Source organism: Balaenoptera ricei, chromosome 15 (genome assembly GCF_028023285.1).
Source record: "Balaenoptera ricei isolate mBalRic1 chromosome 15, mBalRic1.hap2, whole genome shotgun sequence".
NCBI lineage: Eukaryota > Metazoa > Chordata > Mammalia > Artiodactyla > Balaenopteridae > Balaenoptera > Balaenoptera ricei.
Genome location: NC_082653.1, coordinates 75,069,742 through 75,089,430, shown reverse-complemented (window position 1 = coordinate 75,089,430; position 19,689 = coordinate 75,069,742). Strand labels below are relative to the sequence as shown.

At 41.0% G+C, this 19,689-nt stretch overlaps 1 protein-coding gene across 1 annotated transcript in view; it reads right to left on the bottom strand.

The window, feature by feature from the left end:
* Positions 1 to 1,983: 1,983 nt before the first annotated feature.
* The window catches only part of LOC132349231 (S-adenosyl-L-methionine-dependent tRNA 4-demethylwyosine synthase TYW1), a 206,533-nt gene continuing 188,827 nt past the window's right edge, over positions 1,984 to 19,689 (bottom strand). Inside the window, exons 16-17 of the mRNA XM_059897473.1 lie at positions 5,014 to 5,068; positions 1,984 to 2,519 (exon numbers count right to left, since the gene is read on the bottom strand). Coding sequence (XP_059753456.1) covers positions 5,063 to 5,068 — 6 coding nt within the window. The 3' untranslated portion in view covers positions 1,984 to 2,519; positions 5,014 to 5,062. The remainder of the gene's footprint in view (positions 2,520 to 5,013; positions 5,069 to 19,689) is intronic.

Below are 19,689 nucleotides of genomic sequence, written 5' to 3'. Positions count from 1 at the left end.
AGTTTTATTGATCTTTGCTATTGTTTCCTTCACTTCTTTTTTATTTATTTCTGATCTGATTTTTATGATTTCTTTCCTTTGGCTAACTTTGGGTTTTTTGGTTCTTCTTTCTCTAATTGCTTTAGGTGTAAGGTTAGGTTGTTTATTAGAGATGTTTCTTGTTTCTTGAGGTAGGATTGTATTGCTATAAACTTCCCTCTTAGAACTTCTTTTGCTGCATCCCATAGGATTTGGGCCATGTGTTTTCATTGTCATTTGTTTCTAGGTATTTTTTGATTTCCTCTTTGATTTCTTCAGTGATCTCTTGGTTACTTAGTAGTGTATTGTTTAGCCTCCATGTGTTTGTATTTTTATACAGTTTTTTTTCCTGTAATTGACATCTGGTCTCATAGCACTGGGGTCAGAAAAGATACTTGATATTATTTCAATTTTCTTAAATTTACCAAGGCCTGATTTGTGACCCAAGATATGATCTATCCTGGAGAATGTTCCATGAGCACTTGAGAAGAAAGTGTATTCAGTTGTTTTTGGATGGAATGTCCTATAAATATCAATTAAATCCATCTTGTTTAATGTGTCATTTAAAGTTTGTGTTTCCTCATTTATTTTCATTTTGGATGATCTGTGCATTGGTGAAAGTAGGGTGTTAAAGTCCCCTACTATGACTGTGTTACTGTCAATTTTCCCTTTTATGGCTGTTAGCATTTGCCTTATATATTGAGGTGCTCCTATGTTGTGTGCATAAATATTTACAATTGTTATATCTTCTTCTTGGATTGATCCTTTGATCATTATGTAGTGTCCTTTGTCTCTTGTAATAGTCTTTATTTTAAAGTCTATTTTGTCTGATATGAGAATTGCTACTCCAGCTTTCTTTTGATTTTCATCTGCATGGAATATCTTTTTCCATCCCCTCACTTTCAGCCTGTATGTGTCCCTAGGTCTGAAGTGGGTCTCTCGTAGACAGCATATGTATGGGTCTTGCTTTTGTATCCATTCAGCCAGTCTATGTCTTTTGTTGGAGCACTTAATCCATTTACATTTAAGGTAGTTATCGATATGTGTGTTCCTATTACCATTTTCTTAATTGTTTTGGGTTTGTTATTGTAGGTCTTTTCCTTCTCTTGTGTTTCCTGCCTAGAGAAGTTCCTTTAGCATTTGTTGTAAAGCTGGTTTGGTGGTGCTGAATTCTCTTAGTTTTTGCTTGACTGTAAAGGATTTAGTTTCTCCGTCGAATCTGAATGAGATCCTTGCTGGGTAGAGTAATCTTGGTTGTAGGCTTTCCCTTTCATCACTTTAAATATGTCCTGCCACTCCCTTCTGGCTTGCAGTTTCTGCTGAAAGATCAGCTGTTAACCTTATGGGGATTCCCTTGTGTGTTATTTGTTGTTTTTCCCTTGCTGCTTTTAATATTTTTTCTTTGTATTTAATTATTGATAGTTTGATTAATATGTGTTTTGGCATGTTTCTCCTTGGATTTATCCTGTATGGGACTCTCTGTGCTTCCTGGACTTGATTAACTATTTCCTTTCCAATATTAGGGAAGTTTTCAACTATAATCTCTTCAAATATTTTCTCAGTCCCCTTCTTTCTCTCTTCTTCTTCTGGGACCCCTATAATTCGAATGTTGGTGCATGTAATGTTGTCCCAGAGGTCTCTGAGACTGTCCTCAATTCTTTTCATTCTTTTTTCTTTATTCTGCTCTGCGGTAGTTATTTCCACTGTTTTATCTTCCAGTCACTTATCCGTTCTTCTGCCTCAGTTATTCTGCTATTGATTCCTTCTAGAGAATTTTTAATTTCCTTTATTGCGTTGTTCATCATTGTTTGCTCTTTAGTTCTTCTAGGTCCTTGTTAAACATTTCTTGTATTTTCTCCATTCTATTTCCAAGATTTTGGATCATCTTTACTATCATTACTCTGAATTCTTTTTCAGGTAGACTGCCTATTTCCTCTTCATTTGTTTGGTCTGGTGGGTTTTTACCTTGCTCCTTCATCTGCTGTGTATTTCTCTGTCTTCTCATTTTGCTTAACTTACTGTGTTTGGGGTCTCCTTTTCACAGGCTGCAGGTTCGTAGTTCCTGTTGTTTTTGGTGTCTGCCCCCAGTGGGTAAGGTTGGTTCAGTGGATTGTGTAGGCTTCCTGGTGGAGGTGACTGGTGCCTGTGTTCTGGCAGATGAGGCTGGATCTTGTCTTTCTGGTGGGCAGGACCGTGTCTGGTGGTGTGTTTTGGGGTGTCTGTGAACTTATGGTTTTAGGCAGCCTCTCTGCTAATGGGTGGGGTTGTGTTCCTGCCTTGCTAGTTGTTTGACATGGGGTGTCCAGCACTGGAGCTTGCTGGTCGTTGAGTGGAGCTGGGTCTTAGTGTTGAGATGGAGATCTCTGGGAGATCTCTCGCCAATTGATATTACGTGGGGTCGGGAGGTCTCTGGTGGTCCAATGTCCTGAACTCGGCTCTCCCACCTCAGAGGCTCAGGCCTGACACCCGGCTGGAGCACCAAGACCCTATCAGCCACACAGCTCAGAATAAAAGGGAGAAAAAAAAAGAAAGAAGAATAAATAAAATTAAATTAAATTAAATTAAAAAGTTGTTAAAGTAAAATTTTTAAAAATATTATTAAAATAAAAAAAGTTTTTAAAGTAATTTTAAAAAAAAAGGAGAGAGCCACCAAACCAATAAACAAATCCACCAATGATAACAAGACCTAAAAGCTATACTAAGATACACATAAAAATCAGAAACTAGTCAGATACAGGAAATCCCAAGTCTACAGTTGCTCCCAACGTCCACCACATCAATTTTGGGATGATTCGTTGTCTATTCAGGTATTCCATAGATGCAGGGTACATCAAGTTCATTGTGGAGATTTAATCTGCTCCTCCTGAGGCTGCACAGAGAAATTTCCCTTCCTCTTCTTTGTTTGCGCAGCTCCTGGTGTTCAGCTTTGGATTTGGCCCTGCCTCTGTGTGTAGGTCGCCCTCTGGTGTCTATTCTTCGCCCAGACAGGATGGGGTTAAAGGAGCGGCTGATTAGGGGGCTCTGGCTCACTCAGGCCGGGGGGGAGGGAGGAGTACAGAATGTGGAATGCGGGGCGAGCCTGCGGCGGCAGAGGCCGGCGTGACGTTGCACCAGCCTGAGGCGCGCCGTGCGTTCTCCCAGGGAAGTTGTCCCTGGATCACGGGAGCCTGGCAGTGGCGGGCTGCACAGGCTCCCGGGAGGGGCGGTGTGGAGAGTGACCTGTGCTCACACACAGGCTTCTTGGTGGCGGCAGCAGCAGCCTTAGCGTCTCATGCCCGTCTCTGGGGTCCGCGCTGATAGCCGCGGCTCGCGCCTGTCTCTGGAGCTCGTTTAGGCGATGCTCTGAATCTCCTCTCCTCGCGCACTGCGAAACAATGGTCTCTTGACTCTTAGGCAGTTCCAGACCTTTTCCCGGACTCCCTCCCGGCTAGCCGTGGCGCACTAGCCCCTTCAGGCTGTGTTCACGCCGCCAACCCCAGTCCTCTCCCTTCGATCCGACCGAAGCCCGAGCCTCAGCTCCCAGCCCCGCCCGCCCCGGCAGCTGAGCAGACAAGCCTCTCGGGCTGGTGAGTGCTGCTCGGCACTGATCCTCCATGCGGGAATCTCTCCGTTTTGCCCTCCGCACCCCCGTGGCTGCGCTCTCCTCCGCGGCTCCGAAGCTTCCCCCCAGCCAACCCCTGTCTTTGCCAGTGAAGGGGCTTCCTAGTGTGTGGAAACTTTTTCTCCTTCACAGCTCCTTCCCAGAGGTGCAGGTCCCGTCCCTATTCTTTTGTCTCTGTTTTTTCTTTTTTCTTTTGCCCTACCCAGGTATGTGGGGAGTTTCTTGCCTTTTGGGAAGTCTGAGGTCTTCTGTCAGCGTTCAGTAGGTGTTCTGTAGGAGTTATTCCACATGTAGATGTATTTTTTGATGTATTTGTGGGGAGGAAGGTGATCTCCACATCTTACTCCTCCGCCCTCTTGAAGGTCTCCCTCACTTTTTCTTTATAATATTTTTCTCATGGCTTAAGCCTGAGGTCCTACGAAGTTGAGGGATCAGGCCCCAAACAGTCTAATCTCAGGGAAGAGCTTCTCTCTATTAAAGGGGCCAAATCCCATCAAGCTGGCTCGTCTGCTGGAACGGGAGAACGAAATGTGGTTTCTTGGCTGTTGGCCTCAAGGGAGCCTCTTGAAAGAGCTTTTATTTGATGTTCCTGAAAACTGGAAGGAACAAAAAGACACGAGGGTGGGGGGTGGCGATAGAGCGAGTTCCAGGAGTCAGTGAGGATGGGAGGGAAGGCCTGGTGGAGAGAGGCCCTGTACAGGGGGCTGTATCCATGCTGCAGCCCCAAACTGCAGCCCCCTGCCTGGGCAGGGATGTTTGCAGTTTCATGAGGTAGAGTCTGGCTGCATTCCCTGCATGGGCCCCACACAGACCCTTCCTCAACAATCCGCCATCCCAGGGCTGCTGGGATGTGTACCCCAATGTCCTTACTGTATGCCTCAGGTATTGGGGAGCCCACACATGCCTGAGCCGGCACATGTGGCCAGCCCTCCTGGCTCCTTGCACGGCTCTCTGGACCACCCCGTGGAGACCGTCTCAGACACAGGTAACTCTGTTTGGTCTTTGCTTTTTAGACAAAGGAATTGCAAGTAAAGCTTTAAGAGATTAGGGACTGAAGAAAGATTGAAAAAGAGAGTCTGTCCTCTCCTTGCCAAACAGAGACAGACCTGCCACATTGGTAGAGTGCACTAGAGTCCTCCAGAAATGGTTTCTATGGTGTGGATTTCTGCAGAGATCCAACAGCCAAGAACCCCCAAGGGCTTGGGGGTCTGGCAGGTAGAAGACCCCCAGAAAACCCAGCAAGACCATGATTATGCAAGGATAAAAAGAAACAAAAACTGTGCAGACAAAAAGACTGGCAGAGAAGACTACAAAATGTTAGGAAATTAGATTACATACGACATCGACCCTGGAGTCAGCCAGGCTTGGATTTTCATCTCAGCTTTGCCACTTACCGGCTGTGCTGCCTTGGGTATGTTGTCTAACTTCTCTAAACCCCAGTTTTCATGTCTGCAGAGGGAAATAATAGCACAAACTTCAGAGAGGTGTTGTGAAAATTACATTACATAATGTTTGCAATTACAAAGCAGAGTGCCTAGTCCTTAAAATAATGCTCAAAAATGGGAAACGATTGATTATTGTGGCTTCTAAGCAGTGAGACTATTGGTAACTTTTTCCTTCTCTTTGCTTGTATCATCCACATTTTGTACAATGAACATGTATGACATATGCTGAATCACAGCTTGGCAGCTCGACAAGGGTTCTTTCCATCTAGGCTTATTCAGTGAGGCTCCTCACAAGGGTCTTCAGGCCTGCTGAGTGCAAACCATTCTTCTGCTGGAGAAACCTCTGCAATGGGGACCATTGGGATAATGGGAGCCAGAGGACTAGAAAGGAGCGTCCCTGAAGACAACTGTGTTGTTTTCCTCTCTCTAAGTGACCAAAGACCCTGAAAGAACACCAAGCATCACTATGTGCAAGTAGCAAGAAAACACTGAGATGCTCTTTCAAGCACTATGCCATCCAAGATGCTCTAAGTTACATTCCTTTCCTGCCAATGTCATATAATGGGCAGAATCCCATTCTGTGACATTGGGATATGGTTTGCTCTGTATCCCTTGCCTGAGATATGGGGCAAACCATGGAGGCCAAACAAGAGGCTCAAGCGGTCAAAGGCAGCTTCTCTGGAGCCCTGTCACTCCCCCGGCCTCACCCCTCCTGGTGGGCACAAAGGCTCAGGCACCTTGGCTGGGCAGTAGGCAAAGTAACCAAAGCTCTTCAAACTACAGCAATTACAAGCAACAGAGATAGCAAATAGGAAAGAGACAAGTGGAGATTCACTGCCTTTTCTGTCGGCCTTCAACAGGTGAAATACGTTTGTCCCCAAGAGGGTAAACCAACAGCTCATGGAATTTAGAACTGAGGATGACCTTACAGTTCTAAGCATTGATTCCCATATGAAATTTGATTTACTGACATACCCAAGGTCAGTGAGAACTCAGGGAGTGATTTAGGTCAATTCAAATAGCAGCGCCAGGACTAGAAGCCAAGCCTCCTAATTTCTAGCCAGGGATGCTTCCTCCAAAGATGGATATTGTTTTGCCTCAAATTACTCAGATTACTGGTTCCGGAAAGTGCCACCTTCCTGAAGGTGCTTACTACAGGGGCCATTGTACAAATTGGAAGAAGGCAGATCTTGGATGCAAGTTGGGTAAGAATTGGAAGCGAAGCCTTCCTACTTGTCTTGTCCTAGGGCTGCTCTTGCAGACCCCAAACAAATGCCAGCAGGGCTAGAAGACACCATGCCAACCTTCAGTTGTTGGCTCCATGGCTCTAGCAGTGGGGCTGGTGATGAGAATGAGAACACTGACTTCTTTCCCAGCCTGGTCATTATCTGTGAATGGGAACAACAGATAAGCCCCTCACAAAAACCATGGCAATGATCAGAAGATAGACTGACTGCCAAGTGCTGGAACAGACATGTCTCTACATGAGTGCTATCCATGATGTCTGGACAATGATATGTTTGGTCCTTGGAAAGTCATCATCTCCATCACTGATGACTAACGTATTTTCAGAGACTAAACTGGGGGGATAAACAAGATGAATATAAAAATTCAGCTGAACATCATTAATTATTTTTTAAAGCTTTCAGATATAGTTCACATACCATGCTATTCACTCACTAAAGGTATATAATTGAATGGTTTTTAATAGATTCACATAATTTTACAACCATCATCACAACCTAATCTTAGAGCATTTTTATCACCCCCAAAAAGAAACTCCTCATCCCTTAGCTGTCATCCCCCAGCTCCCCAATCTTCTCCTGCCCTAGGCCACCACTAATCTACTTTCTGTCTCTACAGATTTGCCTATCTTAGACATTTCATAGAAATGGAGTCACAATATGTGGTCCTTTGTAATTGGCCTTTTTCTCTTAACATAATGTTTTCAAGGTTCATTTATGCTCTGGATTAATTCTTCTTTTCATAGTTCTTAAAGCATCTTTTCTGGATCTTTCAGGGCTTTCTGGGCCATCCTCAAACATTTGGGTTACTATTGGAAATCAGAATGAAAATAAATTCTATTTATCCAAACTTTTTGTGTGCTAATGGAGGTGGCATTGTATTATTTCTAAGATGAGGTAAATCAATTTGTGTACCTGTACCAACAGTCACTAGATACCTCAGCTTCAGAAATGCTTAGCTGTGCTTTGTGGGTATAGTTTTCTGGTCATATATCAATCTAGAGCTTATTGCAAGAAGCAATTATCCCCAAAATAACAGAGCCATGGAACTTGGGAAAACTCCCTATTTCAACAGATGAATTTTGCTGCATCTTAGGGATGCACTATCCTGCCCTCTGCTGAGCAGTATGTCAGGAAGACTAAAAATCAGAAGAACATGAAGAGACAGCAAAGAGCCAGAGGACCTGTTTCTGACAAACTCACCTTTATTTGTTCATTATTCAAAAACAATTTAAAGGGCACCTACACTGTGTAGTCACTGAGCTAGCAGTAATACAAACTTGGGGCAGTGATCCTTGTCCTCCAGTAGATCCTTGACTGGGACGCTGCCCAGAACACTTGTCTCTGGTGGCAAGTCAAAGGCATCCCAGAGGGAGGTGATAAAATGTTAAAACAGCATAGATCCTTAGAGTGAAAGAGAACTGGAGTGAGATTCCACAGTCCCAAATCTCAAAGGTTATGTGTAATAAATCACCCAAAAACCCTGAGTGGCTTAAAAACAATAATAGTAATTTATTATCTCTCAAAGTTTTCATGGGTCAAGAATTCAGGAGCAACTCAGTGAGTCGTTCTGGTTCTGGGTCTCTTGTGGGGGCTGTAATCAGATGTCAGCTGGGGCTGGAATTATCTGAAAGTTTGACTGGGGCAGAAGGGTATGCTTGCTGGGTGGCCCACTCCCAGAGTTGGCAAGTTGATGCTGGCAAGATTGTTCCTCTCCACGTGGGCCTCCCACAGGACTCTACATGTCCTTACCACCTGAGGGCTGGCTTCCCCCGGAGTGAATGATATCAGAGACCCAGCTAACAGCTGCAATGTCTTCTATGACTTGGTCTTAGTCAGTCACCTACATGACTGCCACCATATTCTATCAGTCACAGAGCCAGCCCCAAGTCAATGTGGGAGGGACCACAAGGACATGAAAACCAGGAGGCAAGAGTCATTGAGGGCCATCTCAGAGGCTGGCTACCACATTACTATTCAGTTTTTCTTGCATTTTCCATCCTGAAGGTCAAAGTACAAATTCTTAGCTGCTGTTTGAATCCCTTCTTTAAACCTCCACCAGGTATTCATTCAACCACTGCCTGAATCCTTCTGGGCAGGAGTTCAAGGTCCTCCAACTCTGACCATTCTGTCCTCAGATGGCACTGACGTCCTCTGCAGGTTGAGTCAGTTCCTCCTCTATGTGAGGCCTTCAAATACTTATCAAGAGCAACCATGTTCCGCCAATAGACATTGATTTAGTCAGCATCAGACCCAGTGTGCTAGCAGCTGGGGATACAGCAGTGAACAAGATACAGTTTTTGCCTCCAAAGAGCTCATTTTGGTTTAGCTTCCTCACTCTACTCCAGCAGGCTCACACCACCCCCCATGAGCAAGGGACCACTTGTCCATCTTCTCTATATCTGATCGCAGGGAAATCTCTTCTCTTTTGCCAAAGCTCTTCTGGTAGCAAATAACAGAGAACAAAACTCAGATTGCTTCAAGAAAGCAGATAAATGTGAACAAGAATTGGGATCGTAAAGGTGCTCCAAATCTGAGACAAATCTTTAATGTTCTTAAAGTATAGTTTAAGAGACCTGGAGCTGATTTATGGAAAGCAGCAGATTTTTAAAATACTGCTCTAATACCTAGCATCCTTCCTTAACTCTTACTAATTATAGTAATTATAAAGGCTTTTTCTATAGATTATTTTGGATTTTCATATCATCTGCAAATAATTCAAGTTCTGTTTCTTCCTTTCCAATTCATATACCTTTTCTTTTTTCTTGTTTTATTGTACTTGTTAAGACCTCCAGTATAATATGGAATAGAAGTAGTGATAGTAGACATGACTACCTTATTTATCAATTCTTTTTTCTTCCAGCTCTGATAATGGCAGGGTAGCTTGTATCAGATGAAACCCACTTGCTGACAACTATAAATTATGGACAAAATATTAAAATAACTGTATAATGTCCTCAGAGAGTAACCAAAAGCAGGCAGAAATTAGGGGGATACAAGCCTCAAAAGAATGGAAGTAAACTCTGTGAGATTCACATTTAACCAGCTTTTCTCCTGAAGGCACTCCCCAGTCTGCCTGGAGCATGAGGACTGGAGTTCAAGCAAATAGCAGCAGTCTTATTAGGCTGAAGAATCTGAGATGAGAGTTTGGAGCTGCCAGACAAGTCTGCAATTGAGAGGTGGGGAAAATATGGGAAAGGAGGGGGCCAAAAATCTATATATGGATACCCCCTCAAGTCCTTGCTGACTCTGTAAATGCATATCCATAGGGAGAGACTCTAATGAGCCCACAGGAAAAGAATAGCTGGAAGGCGGAAAACGCTGGGCAGAAATTTCAATAGAAAGACAGACTTTAGAGTTTAAGTCTCTCCAAATTAGAGGAGTTTGGTAAACACTTCAAGCTTTTCAACAAAACTCTAAAAAGGCCATGCCCTATGATTAGGAAGCACATCCCAGGACTAAGTGCTATACCTTAGGACTAAGTGCTATACCTTAGAACTAAGGGCAAAATTCAAATACACCCACCCTAACAAAGCCTAAAACCAAGCCTTCACAAAATCCAGGTGATCTGCCAGCAGATCTGCTACATCTGCTAGAACAAAACCCAACATTCTTCAGAGGAAGATAACAGAATCCAGATTCTCTACAATGAATCAACCACAATGTCTATACAATAAAAAAGTACGATACATATGAAGAAATAAGAAAATGTGATGACAAGTCAAAAGAAAAAAAGCAGTCAACAAAGAAGATCCACATTTAGGATTTAGGAGGAAAGGACTTTAAACTAAGTGATAAATATGTTAAAGGGTTTTACGAGAAGAATGGATATACTGGAGGAAGAGACAGAGAATCTCAGAAAAGATACGAAAACTCTAAAAAGGTACCAAGTAGAATCCCTGGAACTGAAAGATACAATACATGAAAAATTTTTTAAAAAATCATACCATGAGATTAACAGATGATCACATGGGGGAAAAAAGAAGAAAGATTATTGATTTAAAGAGAAATAAACAGAAATTATCCAAAAAGAATCTGTGAGAGGAAAGTATTTAAAAAAGAGATGAATGGAACCTCAATATCAAATACCAAACAGAGCCAGAATATTAAACATCTTAATATATGTATAATTGGGGTTTCAGGAGAAAGGAGGAGAATAGAGAATAAAAAATATTTGAAGGAATATTGGCCAAAATGTTTCCAAACTTAATTATAAACATCAAACATCACATATTAGAAGCTTAACAAGCCTCCAAAAAAAAACCAATACCAAAACCAAACCAAAACAAAACAAAACAAAAACCTGCACCTAGCCACATCACAGATAAAAATAAAAGTGAAATAGAAAATCTTACAAGTAGCCAGGCAGAAATGAGGTATCATATACAGGCGAATGACTGACAAGCAACTTCTCTTCTGATAAATGGAGTACAGAAGACAATGAAATAATATCTTTAATGTGTGGAAAGAAAAAAACTGTCACCTCAGAAGTCTATACCCAGTAAACACCATTCTTCAAAACTGAAAACGAAGAGATATTTTCAGGTAAATCAAAGTTGAGATAATTTGTTGCCAACAGACCTGCACTGCAAAAAGTGCTAGGGGAAGTTCTTTAAGCTGAAGGGAAATAATTGTCTTGGAAATCTGAATCTACAAAAAGGTATGAGGAGTATTGGAAATGGTTAATATGTGGGCAAATATACAAGAATAATTGTTTCTAAAAGGAATGATTTTTTTCCCTAGATATGGCTTTAATCAAGCAATGAACAGATCATCCAAGAAGATATAGTTTCGTATAATAAAGCCTGCCCTCCAGAGTTTTGTTTTTTTAATCAAAACAACTTGAGCACGTGGGGGAAAAAAAGTTGTTTTCCTATAGAAACTAAGTATATGATTTTCCTACTCAACTCCCCCTCTTTCTAAATAAATTTATATAAATAGTGCCATTCATTCATTTGAAAATTAGTTATGACTAATTTTATTCACTTAACATTAAAGTCACCATCAGTTATGAATTTTGCTGTAAGTTTCCAGCTACACCTCTCTGTGCCTCTCCTTTGTGGGCCTCATGGACTCACTTTCGTAACACTCTGCTCCTGCCTACCTTCCTTTCCCTACTAACCCCCTCCTCTGCTTATATAACCTCTTCAAATCTTTTGAGTCCGCTCCTTATTTAAATTTTTTTTTTAAAAATATTAATTAATTTATTTATTTAGGCTGTGTTGGGTCTTCGTTTCTGTGCGAGGGCTTTCTCCAGTTGCCGCAAGTGGGGGCCACTCTTCATCACGGTGCGCGGGCCTCTCACCATCGCGGCCTCTCTTGTTGCGGAGCACAGGCTCCAGACGCGCAGGCTCAGTAGTTGTGGCTCACGGGCCTAATTGCTCCGCGGCATGTGGGATCTTCCCAGACCAGGGCTCGAACCCGTGCCTCCTGCATTGGCAGGCAGATTCTCAACCACTGCGCCACCAGGGAAGCCCCTTATTTATTTAATTTAATGGTTGACCTCTTGTTTCTTAAAATAAAAAAATACCTAAAGGAAACGTGAAAATTTGTTAGCATATATTAATTCTGGGTGGTGAACATGAAAACTTGTTAGCATATATTAATTCTGGGTGGTGAGGCACCGGTGTTATTATTTATTCCTTGTGCATTTCTACATTTAAAAACTTCTCGCTAAAAATTTCCAGTGATTTCCATTTCAGAGTCACTGAGTATGAGTCAATTTCTCTTGAAATCATTTTTTCTCAAAATAATAATTTACATGCATGATTTCATAGTTTATATGAAAACATTCAAAAGAATGATACCTAAGTTACCACGTTGCTTATTTATCAAAATAAGGAATTTGTTAATAATAAGTATTTGCATTTGTGATGAGAATGAAATTCATTAATTAATAAATAGTCTCAGGACTCTCTCTTCTCTTTTACCTGCTGAAGACAATTTTGTCTTTCCTCTCTGCCCACACCTTCCAAGAAGAGCTTTGATGATATGAAATCAGGAGAATGGGTAGAAAGACACCAGGACTGGAGAGGGAAAATGCTTAGAGATAAGTTGGGGTAAAGGGTGAATAATCAAAGGTTTTAAGGTTAGCTGACTCAAGTAATCAGAGGTGAGAGGGAGCCTCAGTGGAGAGGAACAGACATTCTAAGAACAGTGGCTGTGGGTTATGAATGGACCCACTATAATATTCTTTAAATAAGTCAACATTGGAATTAAAAAACTTTTAATTGCTGACTATTGTTTCTTCATTGTACTTAGAGCCTCAAAATTCGTTTGAGTTACATACTTATCAATTACTGAAATGTATTTTCCTGCTGTACTGTTGGAAGAAACCTTATAACTTTGGGAAGGAGTGGTGAAAATACTACCTTCTCCTTGCTGAATTTCATTTAAATACAGTGATGATAGATGTTTGGCTTTAGAACCTTCAGAACATTTTATGATTAAGGTCTGAAAATATAAGGTATAATTTCCTAAACATCTGAGCACTTTAACATATTTTTCAAACTGTGACAGCCTCTCCACCCTATAACATTTTATGTATGTGTGGGTATACACATATATTGTATATAATACATATTATAATTATAATTCAGCCACCTTATCAAGTCTTATTAACTACTATTATTCACATTCAAAACTTTAAAATAAATTCCCCCATCCTCCCTCCACAGAGTAAATACTTTCACCATTTTGCACCATTTTCACATTAGAGAATGGCATATTTATCCTATTTCTTGATTGTTTAGTTTTAAGTATTAACTATTGACTTCCTAATATGGAAGATGAGGATTTAACTTTCTTATAAACCTTCCCACATGTTGTTATAATTTCGGGTGAAATCAATATTCAGAACCTATATAAGTATTATTCATGGCTGAGTGGTGTACTATGGAAACAATTTCTCCCTTATGCAACATCACCTTGGAGTTAATCATGATTGTCTCATTATTTCATCTGCTTGTTTTCTACACCTATCAGTAACTGTATATAAATGTATAACTCTGGCTATGAGTTATTCTAAGCGGCAGATGGAAGGCAAGGACTCGGACGCTATACCATTCGGTGTGTTCATTTGTACTTAATCCCCCTGCTTTCCCTGCAGTACCCTGGCCCGGCGCCCCAGAGCCCAGATTCCACTTAGATCAAGCTCTCCAAAGAAGAGCCCTGCAAGGTTCTGCTAAGGTGGACAGAGTTGACCGCAGCTGCAGGGTGTTGGGGAGGACGTGGAGATGCAATTTCTTCTTAGAGACTTTCCAACAACCCTCCCAGTTTGAACCCAAGCTGTATTTCCACTTTCAGAGATGCCTGTGGCCTCTGGAGTTCAGACAGGCACCGCCATGTTACACTTAGCCTTTCCCCTTTGCAAGCTTGAGTTTCCGCTCTCTCCAGTTTGCTAAGTTCCTTTCCATTTGTTCTTCTTATTTCCAGCTTCCCATACTTTGTTTCTATCATGACTTTTCCTGAAAACCGACTAATCCAACACCAGTAACCTTCTCTGAGTCTGCCTCCGCGTCTATTAAATGAAACAGTCCTGCTCTCCTCCGTGGCATCCTGGGTTCCTGCGTTCGCACCCATCATCTCAGCATCATCCGGGTGCTGCGAGGTCCTCTGAGGGCTTATGGCCAGAGCTGAGGACGTGCTTGAAATGCTAGTGCTGGACCGAGGCTGTCGGTCAAGGTGGAAATGTCTTGGTTTCTCAGTGGCTCCCTGAGAATTGCACAAAAACTTTTTTTCAAATTTTTTGTTACTGCTACTATTTCCAAGAGTTCTAGAAACAAATCAAGTCACCCATAGAGGGGATGAAGAGGGAGAAGAAAAGAGAGAGAAAAACAAAGGGGAGAAAAGGGGGAACACAAGGCGAATGGACTGCTGTCCTGCTGTGTCCTGAGTCGCCATTAGGGTGTCCCCTTCCCTCACGCACGTGTCCATGTCCCCAGTGGGGAGACCTCCACACCAGGGTGAACTCCACGATTGAGGCCCAGGCCGAGACTCCCGCGACAGAAAGGTTAAAGTGATGACGGCAAACTGATTGCTCTGCTTGACCTGGGGCGGGGTGGGGGAGCCGTCATAAATCTCCTGTGTCTTTGCTTCTTCTTACCCTCTCCCTGATAAATCTGTTTTCAAGATGAAATATTATTCCACAAGCCCAGCTGGTTGATGGATTGGGAAACTTACAAAACTAACTCCAGTGAGTCCTTTGAAGTGGATCGAAACACAGGCTTTGTAAAAATGCATGTCATCCGGGATCACTGGTTCAAGGTTGGCAGCATGATTTCATCACACAGGTCTTCACTTGGTACTTCAGATTACTTTGCCTCTGTCTGCAAACGAATTTCCTGCTCCCTCCCAGAAGAGCTCACAGTGCTTCCCTTTCTCCCTCTACCTCTTCCCCCACACATGTGGAGTGTGCAGGGTCTCACCCCGTAGCTCTAAGGTCATGGAAGGAAAGCCAGAGGTGACACCAGTCACTCCAGGCCACCTCTATATGGAAATTCAGGGGAAAAGTTCATAAAAGGCACTTTGTAGGAGAAAACAGTTTACAAAGGGGTAGCGGTTGGGAGCTGAGGATACGGAGGGCCAGTGCCCACAGAGCTTTGGTCTTTGGGGCATTAAGAAATCCAGTCTTCTTTATCACCAGTTGCCAGTCTCTGCTGACTGCTGAGTAGAGGGACCCTAGAGGGCCTGGGGGTAGGGGGGTGAAAATCCACTAAAATAGCCATGGAGTTCACTCTCCTCCCGGCATGCCTTCTAGAGGTCTCCCTGGGAACCAGATGTGCCAAAGACAAACCTGGAGAAACAGAAGGGGGCTGGCGTGAAGTTAACCTCACTTCTGTCAAGCATTTGTCCGATGTTTTCCAGGCTACCCTTATACCCAAACCTCTGAGCTCCTCCCCTACTACCTTCCCATGACTGTATCCAGAATCCTCAGCACAACTCTGTCCCAGACAGTGTCTCAGTATCACATCCCAAGATACTCCATCATCCCCAGATCCAAGTACATACCAGAAAATGACAAAAGTGGTATTAAACCATTACTCTGGATCACCATGATTTTTTTGCCAGGAAAATAAGCTTCCAACTAATTGATGGGAATGTGGAAGGAAAAAGAAGCTAAGCTTCATAGTGTTAATCTAAGAAAAACTGCAAGGACAGCAGGGGGCTGCATGAGCAGGGTATCAAGATGAGATTCTACAAAACACGGCATGAACCAGTGAAAATCTCACTGATGGAACGAAAGGCTAAATCTCAAAGTCATCAGGATTGAAGTAGCCCTTGGATAAGTCTCACCTGCTCAATGATGCTGGATAAGTGGACAAAAAATAAGTAAGGATCTAAAAGAAATTAATATGATAATTTTAAAAAACCCCATAGGCCTTATGGACATATATCAAACTTCACCTCTGATAATAGAAAATCCATCTTCTCAAGCACACGTGGTATATTTAGCAGAACTTATCAAACATTAGGTAACAAAGAAAATATCACTAAATGACAATAAACTTCATCTGGAAAAATAAGCATTCAGTAATAGCCAGGAAACCACCACAAAATAAAAACTGAAAGGCAGCTAGTCCTATTTGATATTAAAATATACTAGAAAGCTTTGATAATTAAAATAGTGTAGTGTTAGTACATGAATAGATAAACAGACCAGTGGAAAAGAACAGAATATCCAGAAATAAATGCAAGTACATGTGGAATTTTAATGTATGATAAAGGTGACACCTCAAATCACTAGGGCAAAAAGGGAACTTTTCTTGAGTCTTTTTATCAGGAGAGGCAACCTGTCCTGACCCTTACCCACCCAGATATTAAAAGTGCCCGCATCAATACTTCCAAAACAAGTGTCAACAGTTTATAAGAAAAACATGACAACCTAAGCTATAGAAAGCAATGGGTTGAGGACAAGGAGAGTGGATGAAATGAAAGAGATGTTTAACAACATTCGCAAGCAAGAATAAAAAGTGGGCTGGTTCAGCTGGATTTTTTGCAGAAATTGAGAAGCTGATCTTAAAATTCATATGAAAATTCAAAAAGACCCAGGAGCTGGAAGACTTGCAGCTCCTGATTTCAAAACTTATTACAATGTTAGTGCTGTAAGTTTTGCCAGTAAGTGGTACTAGTATAAAGATTAGATAGATAGATAGATAGATGGAAGAGAATTGAGATATCCTCTCTAAATATATCTCTATATTTACAGTCAATTGATTTTCAACAAAGATTCCAAGAAAACTCAATAATAAAAGAATAGCCTTTTTAACAAATGGTGGTGGGAAAATCGTGTGTCACATGAAAAAAGATGAATCTGGACTCCTTCCTGACACTATACACAAAAATTAACTCAAATGAATCAAAAATTCAAACATAAGAGCTAAAACTCTTAGAAGACAGAGGAGAAGACCTTCATAATCTTGGGTTAGGCAATGGTTTCTCAGCTATGACACCAAAAGCACAAGCAACTAAGGAAAAAATAGATAAGCTGGCCTTCATCAAAATTTAAAACTTTCATGCTCCAAACAGTACCGTTAATAAAGTAAAAAGACAACTCACAGAATGGGAGAAAATTTTTGCAAATCATATATCTGATAAGGGACTCGTATCCAGGATATTTGAAGAACCCTTACAACTCAATAATAAAAAGTTAAATTATTTTAAAATGGGCAAACGATCTCTTCTCTGTCCTAAGAAAAGATACAAATGACCAATAAGCACACAAAGAGATGCTTGAGATCGTTAGTTATCATGGAAACACAAAACACAACCACAATGAAGTATTACTTCACACTCACTGGGATGGCTACAATCAAAAGGACAGATAATAACAACTGTTGGCTTAGATGTGGAGAAATCAGAACCCTCATAAACTGCAGGTGGGAATGTAAAACGGTGCAGCCACTTTGCCAAACGGTCTGGCAGTTCCTCAAAATGCTAAGCATAGTGTTACCATATGACTCAGAATTCCACTCCTAGGTACGTTTCCAAAAGAAATGAAAAAGTCTACACAGACTTGTACTCGAATGTTCATAGCAGCATTATTCTTATAGTCAAAAAGTGGAAAAAACCCAAAAGTCTCTCAACTGGTAAATGGATAAACAAAATATGGCACATTTGTATAACGGAATACCATTTGGTAAAAAAAGAGAATGAAGTACTGATACAAGCTAGAACATGAATGAAACTCAAAACATGCTCAGTGGAAAAAAAGCCAAACACGTAAAGAACACATATTGTGTAGTTCCATTTATACTGGCTGTCCAGAAAAGTCAAATCTATAGCTTTCTTTTGGATTGACAGGAATGGTCTCAAATTACATTGTGACAATGTTTGACCAATTCTGTAGATATGCTAACAATCATTTAATTGTACCTTCAAAATGGATGGATTTTATATTATGTAAATTACATTTCAAGAACGCTATTTTTTATAAGTGGCTCTGTATAATTGCAAAAGCAGCCAAAGAGCCCAGCACCAATGGCCCTTATTCTTTAATGGATTCTTATTAACAATACTGCACCACCTATGCTCTTAAGTGTTCATAAAATTGTGGGAAAATCATGCACACTAATGACTTTGAGTTAAAAAATGATTCAGAAGAGTGAACTCTGAATGTGAAGAAGGATTAGTCATTCACGCTGCGGTGCTCGAAGTACGGCTTCTGGACCAGCAGCATCGCCTTTACCTGTAACCATGCAAATTTGGGGGTTCCACTGAATCAGACCTCCCAAATCAGAAACTCTGGGGGTGGGGTCCAGCAATCTGTATCTTAACAAACTCTCCAGGTGATACTGATGTATGTTCCAGTTTGAGAATCAATCCTTTACTCTATCATTTCACTTGTATTTTTCTTTTCATGTATGTGTAACAAAAAGATATGATTTAAAAATCTATTGCTAAAAATTCTAAAAAATCTTTGTGTAGGTATAAAAATAAGAATTCTAAGTCTCACAGACGTAAAAAACAAGCTTATGGTTACCAGAGGGGAAGGGGAGGGGGGAGGATAAATTAGGAGTTTGGAATTGAAATATACACCCTACTATATAGAAAATAGATAACCAACAAGGACCTACTGTGTAGCACAGGGAGGTATACTCAATATCTTGTAATAACCTATAATGGAAAAGAATCTAAAAAAGAATATATATATATATTCTGAATATATATAATATATATAATGTATATAATAAGTTGATCACTTTGCTATACAGTTGAAACTAACATGACATTGTAATTCAACTATATTTCAATAAAAATTTTAAAAAATAAGAATTCTAAGTCTTAAGAAAACATTGTGTCATCATTTCATTAATGCTACCTAAAAAGATGGTGGATCTGACAGTCAATGAAGTCTTGGGTGAATGAAATCCACAGGCAGGATATTGCTGTTGGCACACACAAGGGGCAGGGCAGGGCAGGGGACCGGCTACCATGCTGCAGCTACTCCACAGACCAACCTTGAGATTGTACCTGGATTTGTGCCCTCTCTCCCTTTGTTTAGCATCCCGCACTCTGGCTTTGAGACTTCTCTGGGGCCCCTGGCAGGAGAATCCCCCGATTCCAGCATCTCTTGGATCAAGGCTGCAGAATCCTCCAGCAGTTCCTCACTATCTCTGGTCAGTTAAGATTTCTCTCCATTCTTAAATTCCCACTCAGCCTACATATCTCCTTGTACTTCTTTATGCTCATTTCAAAGGGAATTAGGGGACAGGAAAGGAAAATGTGGGTTCAGTCCAATGTCCTAAACAAGAACACCTTATACTTTTCAAATAAATGATTTTGATGCTATACAAAGAAAAGGTGGAAAAAAGCTAGAACCCTAACACCAAAATCTGAGAAAACAAACAGCAATAGAAACGAGGAAAAGTCTACCCAAACCTCAATGACAAATACAGAATAAAATAGTGGCAAACCAAATCTAACCGTACATTAAAGAGTCATGGCCCGCTAGAATTTATCCCAGGTATTGAAGACAGTTGACTACTAAGATGTCTAATATTATGAAATGACATAAAAACTAGGTCCAATAAGAAAAATCATAATTTCAAAAGAAGCCTCAAAAGACCTATACTATTTAATACTTTTTCTTGATAAAATACAATAACTAGAACTAAAAGGATTCTTCTTTAGCCCGATAAAGATTTTACATCTTAATTCAACAGCCAACAGTATAATTTACAGTATAGAACACTTTTGACTGTGGCCTCTCTATAAAATCAAGAATATAAGGATGCCAGCAAGCATGATTACTACTTTGCAGTGTTGTGGAAACTCTGACTGATACAAAAAGATCTGAAACAGACACAAAATGTTTAACAATAGTAAATATTATCACAGATTATCAAGGAGTAAGTATGAGCACATATTATCAAATACTTCA